Below are 11,683 nucleotides of genomic sequence, written 5' to 3'. Positions count from 1 at the left end.
TACAGGCCTACATAGTGAAACCTGTTCCCAACAGGGTAACAATGGTTGGAGATGGCTAAACAGTTATGAGTACTTATTGCTCGCCGCTCCAGACCCACCAGGCTAAGAAGCCCTTTTCTGGCCTGTGAGGGCATGACACACGTACATGGTACACAGACTCATGCAGGCAAGTCACACACACACACACACACTAAGATGAAAAAACAAGGCAAGGGGTTGGGGGAGGTAGTCAGTTTGTAGAGTGCTTGCCTACTGTGTGCAAACCTTGTGTTCAAACTCAGCTCTGCATATACCTGGCATTGGTGGCGCACACTTACAACTGCAGCACATGGTAGGCAGAGGAAGGGCAAATCAAGAGTTCAGGATTATCCTGAGCTACATACAGTAAGCAAGGCCAGCCTGGGTTAAATGAGATATTAATAAAAGAACAAAGATATATGTGTGTGAATGAAAAAAATATATATATCCCTCTGTGTGTAGCCCTGGCTGTCATATAACTCAGAGTTCCGCCTGCCTCTGCCTTCTGAGTGCTGGGATTAAAGGTGTCACCAGTACTGCCTGGCTCTCTTTGGACTTTTTCATGTGGCCCCATACCGGTTCTCAAAGGGAAGCAGGACCTGTGTACAAGACCAGTGGTATCTCTCCAATTCCATCTGCAAGGCTAGATTCTGCAGGAGTGCCGTGACGGTCCCATAGGACACACAGCATCTTACCAACATTTCTGTTGCTGTGATAAAGAGTCGTAACCAAGGCAATTTATAGAAGAAAACATTTATCTTGGCTCACGGTTGTAGAGGAGTAAGAGTCCATCATGGCGGGAAGGCCCAGCAGCAGGTACAGGAAGCTGAGAGATCCCATCTCAGCCACAAGCAGGAAGCAGAGGGAACAGAGACTGGAAACGGGGTGAGAGCATAGACTCTGGAAGCACCTCCCCAGTGATGTGCTTCCTGCGGCAAGGAAACCTTTCCAAACAACTTCACCAGTGATGATGCTGTGGGGGCCAAGTGTTCAAATACCCAGGCCTACTCTGTGTGTCTATTGTTCTATATGTGTGTGCATCTCGTTCAAACTGCTAGACCCAAGACTCACCAAATGCTGCAGCTGCCACTTGGTATCCCAGGAAGGTTGGGCCAGAACCAGAAAGGAATGCTTACAGATTTGTGAGTTTTGTGGCCTCCAGAGGGAGGACTCAATTTTATCCTTTCTCCCTTTCCTTTCCTTTCTTTTTTCTTTGTGTACTGTTGAGCATGACAACTTAGGGCCTTGGGGCAGAAGAGAGGGTTCAGTGGTTAAGAGCACTGACTGTTGTTGAAGAGGACAGGTTAAATTCTCAGCACCCAAATAGTGGCTCACAGCCTCCTATGACCAGTTTCAGGGGAAAATGATGCCCTCTTAAAACTGACCTCCATGGGGGACCAGGCACATATGTTGGAAACCTGCAGGCAAAACGTATATACAATAAAAACTAAATAATATTTAAATAGAGCCAGGCAATAGTGGTACATGCCTTTAATCCCAGCACTCAGGAAGCAGAAGCAGGTGGGTTTCTGAGTTCGAGGCCAACCTGGTCTAGAGAGTGAGTTCCAGGACAGCTAGGGCTACACAGAGAAACTCTGCTTCAGAAAAAAATAAACAAAAACAAACAACAAGCAAGCTTACAGCCTTGAGCATGCGGAGTTCAGTGAGTGCAGCCACCTCTTTCACGGTCTAACCTGGAACTCACTGAGCTGCCCATGCTGGCTCAGAACCTGCTATCCTCTTGTTTCAACTTCCTGAGGGCTAGGACTCAGGAGCTTGTCACTTTACAGCCCCAGCCAGCTACAGTGTTAAGCTGCTATGCCTGTCGTCTGTGGCATTATGCTACAGTCATTGCAGCTGCCAAGCCAGACAATAGGTAGTGTCACAGGAAGGGGTAATTGTACAAGTCTGTAGGCCAGGAGAGTGTCTACTTTGTTTAATATTTTTGATTTAATTAGTTATTTTTTAAAAGTCTCTATATACAAAGAAACCCTGTCTCAAAAAAAAAAAACCTAAAGGAACAAACAAAACCATGTATAGAGTCTGGGAACATGGCTTAGCAGTTAAGGACACTCAATGCTCTTGCAAAGGGTACCCAGGTTTGGTTTCTAGCACCCACATGAGACACAGAACCACCTGTAATTCTAGTTCCGGGGGGGTCCAATGCTCTTTTTTGGCCTCCACAGATATACATGAAGTGAAAACACTTCATAAACATAAAATAATGATCTTTAAAAATGTATGCTGGTATGTTTTTTGTGCATGATGGTGCAGTTCCCACAGAGGCCAGATGAGGGAGCCTGATTCCTTGGATGTGGAGGTAGGGGTGCTTCTTGACTGTGTTAGGAATTGATCTGGGGTGTTGCAAGAGCAGTGGGTGTTTGTTGTTGTTGTTTGGATGTTCAAGACAGGATTTCTCTGTGTAGCCCTGGCTGTTCTGGAATTTACTCTAGATCAGGCTGGCCTTCAATTTAGAGATCATCTGGCCTCTGCCTCCTGAGTACTTGGAACTGGGACACCCCCTCTCTCCTCAGGTAATATTTTAATTAGTGGGAGGAGTCTTCCTAAGGGCTCACTCAGGAGACACAGTTTATTGCATACATCGAACTAGTTTGGCACAGATCAGGTCATCCATTTTCCATACTTCTTAGATTGTGTTTGAATAGAAACATGGTCCGACCAAGTGGTTGCTAAACACTTACTTCCATTGTTTATATGGAAATTTACCATGCTGGTGGTGATCCCAAGTTGCTAATAGTTGTGAGGTGCATAGCTAGAAGGGTCTTCATGCAGAATACAGGTATACTGTTTGAAGAGGGATGTATGCATAATCCAAGCCAAGTAGAGTTCTAGGTTGCTAAACTATTCCCTATGCTTGACTGCCTCCCTAGCCTAGTAGAGTCACATAGTTGTTTTACTCCTTCATTCATTAACTATGTAGGTCAGGGTGGCCTCGAACTTGCATGTTGGGGATTGGTTTCAATGCTTTGAATTAATCTGGCCCCCCAAATTGAGAATCTGTGTGTCTAAATGCTGAGGGTCCTTGCCCCAGGTGGTTTTTGATCAATAAAGAGCCAACGGCCAGCTAGACTGAGGTGGGACCTTTAGATTTGAATGAGCTGGGAATTGGGAGAAAGGAAGAGAGAATAGCCATGACTTGGGGGAGAAGGATGGGACGTAAGAGCTGCAGGACAGAAAGCCAAGCAGCCATGTGAGAATTCAGGTAAATGGTCACTGTCTACTTCCCCTATTGGGCCTGAGGTAGCAGGGAAGGTTTAGGAATCTCAGGAGTATCACAGGGGAACATTTGTTAACAGGAAGGTTTAGGAGTGCCCATCCTTTGAGCTAGTCATGACATGTCAAAAGTTAACTGGTGTGTGTGTGTGTGTCTTTCATTCTCAAATTCAGATTGCTCCTGGGTGAGTGTGCATGTGGAAACTGCTGGGAGCCAAAGCTGTGTAGCTAAACTTGTTGCTACACTTGGAGCCATCCTCCTGCCTCTGCCTCCTAAATGCAGGAATTGTAGGTGTGCACTACTATAGCCAGGTGTGGTGGCTTGAATATGCTTGGCCCATGGAGCGGCACTATTAGGTATAGCCTTGTTGGAAGAAGTGTGTCACTGTGGGGGTGGGCTTGGAGGCTCTCCTCCTAGCTGTCTTCTCTTTGTTCCCTTCAGAACAAGATGTAGAACTCTCATCAACTCCAGCACCACGCCTGCCTGGATAGCGTCATGCCTCCTGCTGTGATGATAATAGACTGAACCTCTGAAACTGTAAGCGAGCCTCAATTAAATGTCCTTTCTAAGAGTTGCCTTGGTCATGGTCTCTCTTAACAGCAATGGAGACCCTAAGACACCATCATTTCAATCAAAACCTAAATTAACTGAAGGTAAGAATCCCACCTTCCTGCTCCAGAGCAGCCCCATTCTCCTCTTTCCCAAGCTTCACATGGAAGCTTCTTTCTGTAATGTAAAAATAAAATAATTCCAGGGGTTAGGGAGATGGCTAGGTGGGTACAGTGTTTGCAAGAATAAGGAGCAGAGTTTGGACCCCCAGCACCCATATAAATGCTGGGTAGATTGACACTCCACCTGTAATCCCAGTGTATGGGCAGCAGATACAGAACACACACACACACACACACACACACACACACACACAGGGAGAGAGAATAAGCTAGCTCTTGGGCTCTACTCCCAGCATCACATAGGGGGCCTGGTTGGTACACTGGTAATGTTAGCACTGGAGAAACAGAAGGTAGGGGGTTCAGAAACTCACGGTCATCTATAGATGTACAGCATTTACAGTATGTTAAGAGGCCAGTCTAGCTGGGAGTGGTGGCGCATGCCTTTAATCCCAGCACTTGGGAGGCAGAGGAAGGCGGATTTCTGAGTTTGAGGCCAGCCTGGTCTACAGAGTGAGTTCCAGGACAGCCAGGGCTATAAAGAGAAACCGTGTCTCAAAAACAAACAAACAAACAAACAAACAAAAGAGGCCAGTCTTTTTTTTTTTAAAGATTTTATTAATTTATTTTATCTATATAAATACACTGTTGCTGTCTTTAAACACATCAGAAGAGGGCATCAGATCCCACTACTGATAGTTGTGAGCCACCATGTGGTTGCTGGGAATTGAATTCAGGACCTCTGGAAGAGCAGCCAGTACTCTCAACCACTGAGCCATCTCTCCAGCCCCAAGAGGCCAATCTTAATGATCCTGTCTCAAAAAATAAACAGCAAACCAAGCTGGGCATAGCTCCATAACTTTAATCCCAGCGCTTGGGAGGCTGAGGCAGATAGATCTTCTCTGAGTTTGAGGCCAGCTTGGTCTACAGAGTGAGTTCCAGGACAGCCAAGTCCTCAGAGAGAAGGGGAAGAAGAAGAAGAGGGAGGAGGAGGAAGAGGAGGAGGGGGGAGGGGGAAGGGGAAAGGGAGGGGGGAAGGAGGAGGAGAAGAAGAAGAAGAAGAAGAAGAAGAGGAGGAGGAGGAGGAGGAGGAGGAGAAGAAGAAAAAGAAGAAGAAGAGGAGGAGGAGGAGGAGGAAGAGGAGGAGGAAGAGAAGAAGAAAGAAAAGAAACTGGGCAGTGGTAGCACACAATTTTAATCCCAGCACTCCGGAGGCAGATCTTTGGGTTCAAGGCCAGCCTGGTCTACATATGAGTTCCAGGACATGCACAGCCACATGGAGAGACTCTATCTCAAAAATCACTAAAGTAAAGAGCAGCAAAAATTAGGGGGGGGGTGGAAAGGACCAGCAAGTTTACAGAAAGCATCTACAGTCTACTTGCTCTGAAAACAACAACAGTTACAAGAGACAGATGGAGTAGGAATGAAATTACATGCCTGTGATCCTCATACGTGAGAGGCTGAGGCTGAGGCAACCAGTTAAAGCCAGCCTGAGCTACAAGATCGTGTCTGAAAAAAACAAAACAAAACAAAATAAGAGGCATTCTTGTGCTTTTGAGTACTAGGGAATGTCAAAGCCCCCTTACGTTCTTGCTGTCACTGAGCTAAATCCCACCTCTTTTTGCCTTTTAAACAGCCAGCTGAAGACTTGATGGAGGCTTGAGGGTGTTAAAGACAATGCGTCAGCAGGTGAGTTCCAGGACAGCCATGGCTGCATGCAAAAACCGTGTCTCGGAAAACCAGCAAGCAAGCCAGCAAGCAAGCCAGCAAGCAAGCCAGCAAGCAAGCCAGCAAGCAAGCAAGCAAGGAAGCAAGCAAGCAAGCAAGCAAGCAAGCAAGCAAGCCAGCAAGCAAGCCAGCAAGCAAGCCAGCAAGCAAGCCAGCAAGCAGGCCAGCAAGCAAGCCAGCAAGCAAGCCAGCAAGCAAGCCAGCCAGTCAGCCAGCCAGCCAGCCAGCCAGCAAGCAAGCAAGCAAGCAAGCAAGCAAGCAAGCAAGTAAGCAAGCAAGCAAGCCAGCAAATAGGGGTGGGGAGCTAGAGAGAAGTCTCAGTGATGAAGAACACTGCTATTACAAAGACCCAGGTTCAATTTCCAGTACCCATATGGGAGCTCAAAAATGTCTGTAACTCCAGTTCTAAGGGATCTGACACCGTTACACCAATGCACATAAAATAAAATTAAGGGGCTGGAGAGATGGCTCAGCAGTTAAGAGCACTGACTACTCTTGCAGCGGTTCTGAGTTCAATTCCCAGCAACCACATGGTGGGTGCCTCACAACCATCTGTAACGAGATCTGATGCACTCTTCTGGTGTGTCTGAAGACAGCTACAGTGTACGCATATAAATGAAAATAAAGAAATCTAAAAAAAATAAATAACTAAATTTAAAAAAAAAAAAAAGAAAGCTGTGGAACAGCCAGGCCTTGTGAGGCATATCTATGATAGAACTATACAAGCAAAAAAGAACAAGAAAAAGAGACCAAACAAAAACCCAAATCATCACTACACCTAACCCCCTGAAGAACAGTTAGCATATCTTACCTTACTTACCATGCTGGGGAACAAGTGTCGGACACATCAACACACCTCTCTTGAAGGTCTGTGGCTGGCTTCCAGATGCAACTCTCTTCCGTCATCCCAGCAAATGTGACTGTGCAGTGCTGGGCTGGGGATATAGTTCAGTCCATACAATACTTACTCACTGTGCACAGAGCCCTACACACACCTGGCAGGGTGCCACATACCTGTGATCTTAGCACTGGGAAGATAAAAGACAGGAAATTCATGAGTTCAAGATCATCCTTGGCTAGATGAAGGCCAATGAAACTCTGCCTCAAAAAACGGACAAAATAACCTAGGCTTGCTAGGCTGGACAAAGATCCAAATTCAAAGTTCACTGAACCGGCACACTCTAGTGTCAAAAGCCAAGTGAAACCATCTTCAGTAGGGTAATATTTGTGTTTGTGTGTGCAGTCTGTACACATACATGTGCACAGAGAGAGAACGTGGGGCTTGTCAGTGTGCACCAGGAATTGGAAGCAGAAGTGTCAGGAATTCAAGGCCAGCCTGGAGACTATCTCAGACTGATGAGACCACAGTAGATGGGTAAATACGGCCACAGGCAGCCCACATGCATTTCTGTATGTATCATCAAGGTTCTAGCTATCTCAAGTCTTACATGACTGAAAAAAGAATTTTTCTCTCCTCCTTTCACCTCAGGTCTAGCCCAACCTGGCTTCAAACTCAGTATCCTCCTGCCTCAGCCTCCTAAGTGCTAGGATCACATGCTTGTGCATCTGCTCTGGTTATCACTGTTATCTGAGCATAGGAGGGCTGGGGATGTCCCAGGCCTAGTGCTCCCCAGAATGCACAACAGCCTGGACTTCATCTCATTGCAATGAAACAAAGCAGAACCCAGGCAGCTCCCCACCCTCCTTGTTTGTTCCCTGGCAGGGATGAGACTAGAGTCACAGACTGTTTAAAATAACTGCATCCTTTAATGGCAGTAATACAATTACTGGATTAAGAGACCACGTGAGAGAAGGCAGGTGAGGTTTCTGGAAGACAGATACTGAGTACAAAAGGGGCGGGAGAGCCATGCGACGATCATTGTAAAAATACAGTACATTATATACATATTTGCACCATCGACTTTCAACTCAGAAATACTATTTACACTTTTGTTACAATCCTGGTTAGAGAACAATTTTTCTTTAAAAGTGTGGCCTGATGGCGAGTGGGGATTCAAGCGGTGTCCTGGCCCCATGAGGGTCTTCGGCTAACTATTCCAAGAGGAAGGCTCCAAGACTCCATCTTACCCACAGATTTCATCCTTAAAAATTCATGTAATTATTCTTTAGCAAAAGGACAGTTTTCTTTTTCTAATATAGACCAGGCTGGCTTTGAACCTGTAATCCTCCTGACCCTGCCTCCTGAGTGCTGGGATGACAGGTGACACTACCAAGCCTGGCTTTTACAAAAAGGGAAATTTCAAAGGGGTGGAGGGGATCCAAACACTGCCACACTGTACTCTTTCTATCCTATGCTCACCATGGCCGCAGCCCTGGCCATGAGGCCATGAGGCCAAGGCTGGGGCCCAAAGACAAATCTCATTGATGATTGTTTAAGAAAATAAAACAAAAAACACAAGACAAACAAACCAACTTGATCTTGGTGCACTGACCCCAAGGGTTGTGAGGCTGTGGGGCACAAGCCCCTCCCACCCTGGCTACAGGCCCCAAACTGTTTTGAAGGGATTTCTCTTTGGGGTGTGGAGGGTATGGTAGGTGGGATGGGATGGGACATGGGAGCCTGTCCCCTCCCGAGGCGGAGGGGAATCCACTGGCTGTGTGTGTCAGGTCTCCTTATTAACAAGGAAGCAGTTGGGCCAAGAGACCCAATATAAAAGAGGCAACCTGCAAGAAAGCAGACTTGTAGGGCCTGGAGAGAAACTCCATCAAAGAAAGGTCTGCAGATCTTACCCAGTTCCCTGATCCAATCTTAAGGACATGGTCACAGGGAGAGTCTCTGCCCCTTACCCCCCACCCCACTCTTTGGACAAGGCCAGCCCTCCTTAGCTAGTGGTCGAGGCTGTGGAAATGCCTCCTCTAGGTGGGATATGGCATGTACTCTGGGCCTCCTCACCTGAAGAGGCTCGGTCCCTTTCCTAGAAAAGGCCCAACACATCAGCTGGACACCTGCCATCTTCTCAGGCCCCATTAATCCTACACCACAACAGATCACTGACGCCCAGCTTCTGTCAGCTTGGGAGGAAAAAGCAAACACTATCTGGTACTCTACAAATAACATGGCTAAGGGGTGTGGAAGCAGCTAGCAGACACTTTGCCAGGGCCACTCTTGGCCTCTCTCCTTGGGGGTCTGGCAGGTGGCCATACCACGGATCCGTGAGCTGTCTCAAGGGTCAGGCCAGTGACGCCGGGTAGGTAATACTGAGGGACAATGCTTCAGGGGGCTGTCCCACTCCTGCCAGGCCTGCTGCCTACAGGTCTGCCTTACCAACAGTCTCCTGCAAGGCTACAGGGTGTCACTTTCAGGACAAACACTGGACGGAGGATATGGAACGCACAGGCCCGAGCAGGTTAGGGCCAGGGGGTTGCCAGGCCCTTTCTCTCCTGTTGACATTTTTCTCACTTCACTGTTGCTTTGTCCTGAAGCAAGTTGTCACAGGCTGCATGCTAGAGAGGACAGTTGACCCTGGGACTCTAGACACTCCCGGCACCAGCTTCCACATGATGTGACGTGGTTCTGTCAAACTTGTAGCAGCACACACAGGGTGAGTGGCCTTCAGTGCTTTCCCAGACAGTTACGCTTCCCTCAATTCCCAGGAAGCCGCAGGCCGGGTACTTGCCACTATTCATCCAATGAAGGGTGTAAGCTGCTCACTGGACAGAGAGAAGCCAGGAGCCTGCAGCACTGACCAGAACCCAAGATGCTTAGATACAATTTATGACTCAAAGTAAGTACTATTTAAAAAAGGGGGGAAAAGGGAAGAAAAAATGTGAAGAAAGAACACCCTGCCCGCCTGCCCCACCTCCCGCCCGTAACTCTGGTTGCTGCCCTTACATGTCACCCTGGGAGGGTGGTGGAGTCGGGGGAACACTGGCCCCCACGGACACTACTGACAGAAGGGAGAGGCTGTGGGGTCAAAGCCTTTAAAAACGTCCTTCAGGGACCCTGCATCCTGCTCACCCTCACGGGCAGGGCTGTTGCCAGCAAACGGGCTCCCTGTGCCTGTTTTGGGGGCCGGCTTTACAGTCCCAAAGAGAGTGGGCACTGGCAGGTTGTGTACCCCAGGCTGGGGTGTGGCCCCCTCAGGGGGTGGGGTGGATGAGGCAGCAGTGGGGGCTGCTGTGGCCTTGGGCCGGGGCCGGTTGTAGCTGTTGTATCTGTCCGTGGCTGTGGCCCCATCTGTGCTGGCCTTGCCTGTCTCTGGCTGCTCCAGGGCAGACTTGCGGACAAATGGAGGCTCTTTGGCCTTGGAGGCTGAGCTCTTGCCATTGCCCTCAGGACCCTTGGGCTGAGCACTTGGGTCAGAAGCGGGCTCTGCAGTTTTGCCACCTGCATTGGGAGTCCTTGGGTCATACAGGCTGATACCACTCAGGACACTGCTCTGCCCGCTACTACTGCCCTGGCCTAAGCCACCAGCTGCCAGCACTCGGGGGTCGTAGGGAGCTGTGGCTGGTGGGGACGAGTCCCCACTTGGGCTGACAGCAGGTGGTGATGCTTCGGTGGGACAGGGCTTGGCTGCACGGGAGGCTGCCCCAGGATCTGCTGGCTTCTGTAATCTGGGGTCAGTAGGGGTCTTCCGCACCCTGGGATCACTGGGTTTTTCACTCTGGCCAGGGGTATTGACATTGACAGTCTTGAGGATTCGAGACAGGAGTTCAAAGTCAGGTAGGTTAGAGCCAGAGGTGCTGGGATCTGTGGAGCCTGGACGCTGCCGGGTGTTCGGAGGCCCAGGGGGTGTGGAACGGTGTAGCCTAGGATCTAGGGCAGGTAGGGACTGCAGGGCAGCAGGCACTGGGGGCACGTCCTGCTTGGGGATGGGCAGGGGGATTAGGTCTTCAGGGTTCCAGAGCACTGTGCGAGCAAAGCTCGGCTTGCTCAGGGTCACATCCTTCTTGATGTGGCTGAACTGTTGCAGCTGAGAGCGAGGGTCCCGTAGTGGGTGTCCAGGCAGGGGGTCCAAGGGAATGTTCACCGCCTTCTCACGCAAGGCCCTCTCCCCTTCCTCCTCTTCTGCAGGAGGCTGTCCTTTTGAACTGCTGGGGCCTGCAGGGCTGGAATGAAGGCTGCCTTCAGCCTTGGAGGTCGGCAGAGAACGAGCCAACCTAGGATCAGAGGGCCCTGAGTCTCCTGGGCCAGACCCTCCTGAAGTCTCTGCATGGCGGCTGAGTCTGGGGTCCCTGCTGAGGCGGGGATCAGCCAGCCGGCTTCCTGTGGGGTGTCCCTTCTGGAGGCGGGGATCCCCCAGCCCACTGCTGCTCGGTTCCCCAACTGAAGCCTGGGGCCGGCTTGACTGCTGCCTCAAGGTCTTGAGGATGGATGTGACACTGCTTCCCCCTTCATCCTCATCACTCGAGTACCAGTTTCCAGTGTCACCTGAGAGAGAGCAGAGCAAACCGGAGAGACATGAACGGCTGTATCCCATAGCCCTCTTGTACCCCTAGGAGCCCCAGATGTGTGCTTCTGTGCTCACAGCTCTCAGCTAGCATTTCCTACCGCCCCAGCTGGGAGCTGGGGGTGGCATGGCCTGGCTCTGGGCAGTGACATCATCGTAGTTTCTCCCTCAGACCAGCACCATTCTTGGTAGGCAGTCTGACCTGAATATCTTGCAGCTACCCAAGGAAGTCCTGTCATCACCTTGCCCACTGGACACATAAGGAATGGAGGTAGGGTGCCTTAAGTCAGGGTAGGGCTGGACCTCAGTGCCCATGGCCTGACTGCCTCTTCCCACCCTCCAAGCAGATTTGGTCCAGACAAATATGGCTAGACTAGCACTAGGCACCTCTCTCTGGAAGTCCGGATAACAGCCATGCTGACAGTTCACACACGCATCCCCAGGCCCCTCAAGGCGGTTCAGGGGTCAGGGAAGGGCAAGTACAACAACAAACAGAACCCAGGAGGGAAACCTGAGCCACCAGGGTGGGGACGCCGACTTGGTACTTCCTCCTGCTGTCCCCACTAGCTTGCTCCCAAGTTCCAGAGAGCCCTGGTCCATTCAGCCCTGAGGTGGATGCCACC

General features: G+C 49.8%; 1 protein-coding gene across 9 annotated transcripts in view; it reads right to left on the bottom strand.

Moving 5' to 3' along the window:
* Window positions 1-7,394: 7,394 nt before the first annotated feature.
* Window positions 7,395-11,683, bottom strand: part of Zc3h4 (zinc finger CCCH-type containing 4) — a 37,435-nt gene continuing 33,146 nt past the window's right edge. For 7 of the 9 annotated variants that reach the window (XM_028779499.1, XM_028779497.1, XM_028779504.1 and 4 more), the window contains one exon: window positions 7,395-11,041. In XM_028779499.1, the coding sequence (XP_028635332.1) occupies window positions 9,555-11,041 (1,487 nt within the window). In that variant the 3' untranslated portion in view covers window positions 7,395-9,554. The remainder of the gene's footprint in view (window positions 11,042-11,683) is intronic. The other 2 variants (XM_028779501.1, XM_028779500.1) reach the window with 1 other exon arrangement.

This window comes from Grammomys surdaster, unplaced genomic scaffold (genome assembly GCF_004785775.1).
Source record: "Grammomys surdaster isolate TR1022 unplaced genomic scaffold, NIH_TR_1.0 354, whole genome shotgun sequence".
Classification (NCBI taxonomy): domain Eukaryota; kingdom Metazoa; phylum Chordata; class Mammalia; order Rodentia; family Muridae; genus Grammomys; species Grammomys surdaster.
Note: the sequence above shows the minus strand (reverse complement) of the source record. Positions and strands in the feature narration are given on the sequence as shown.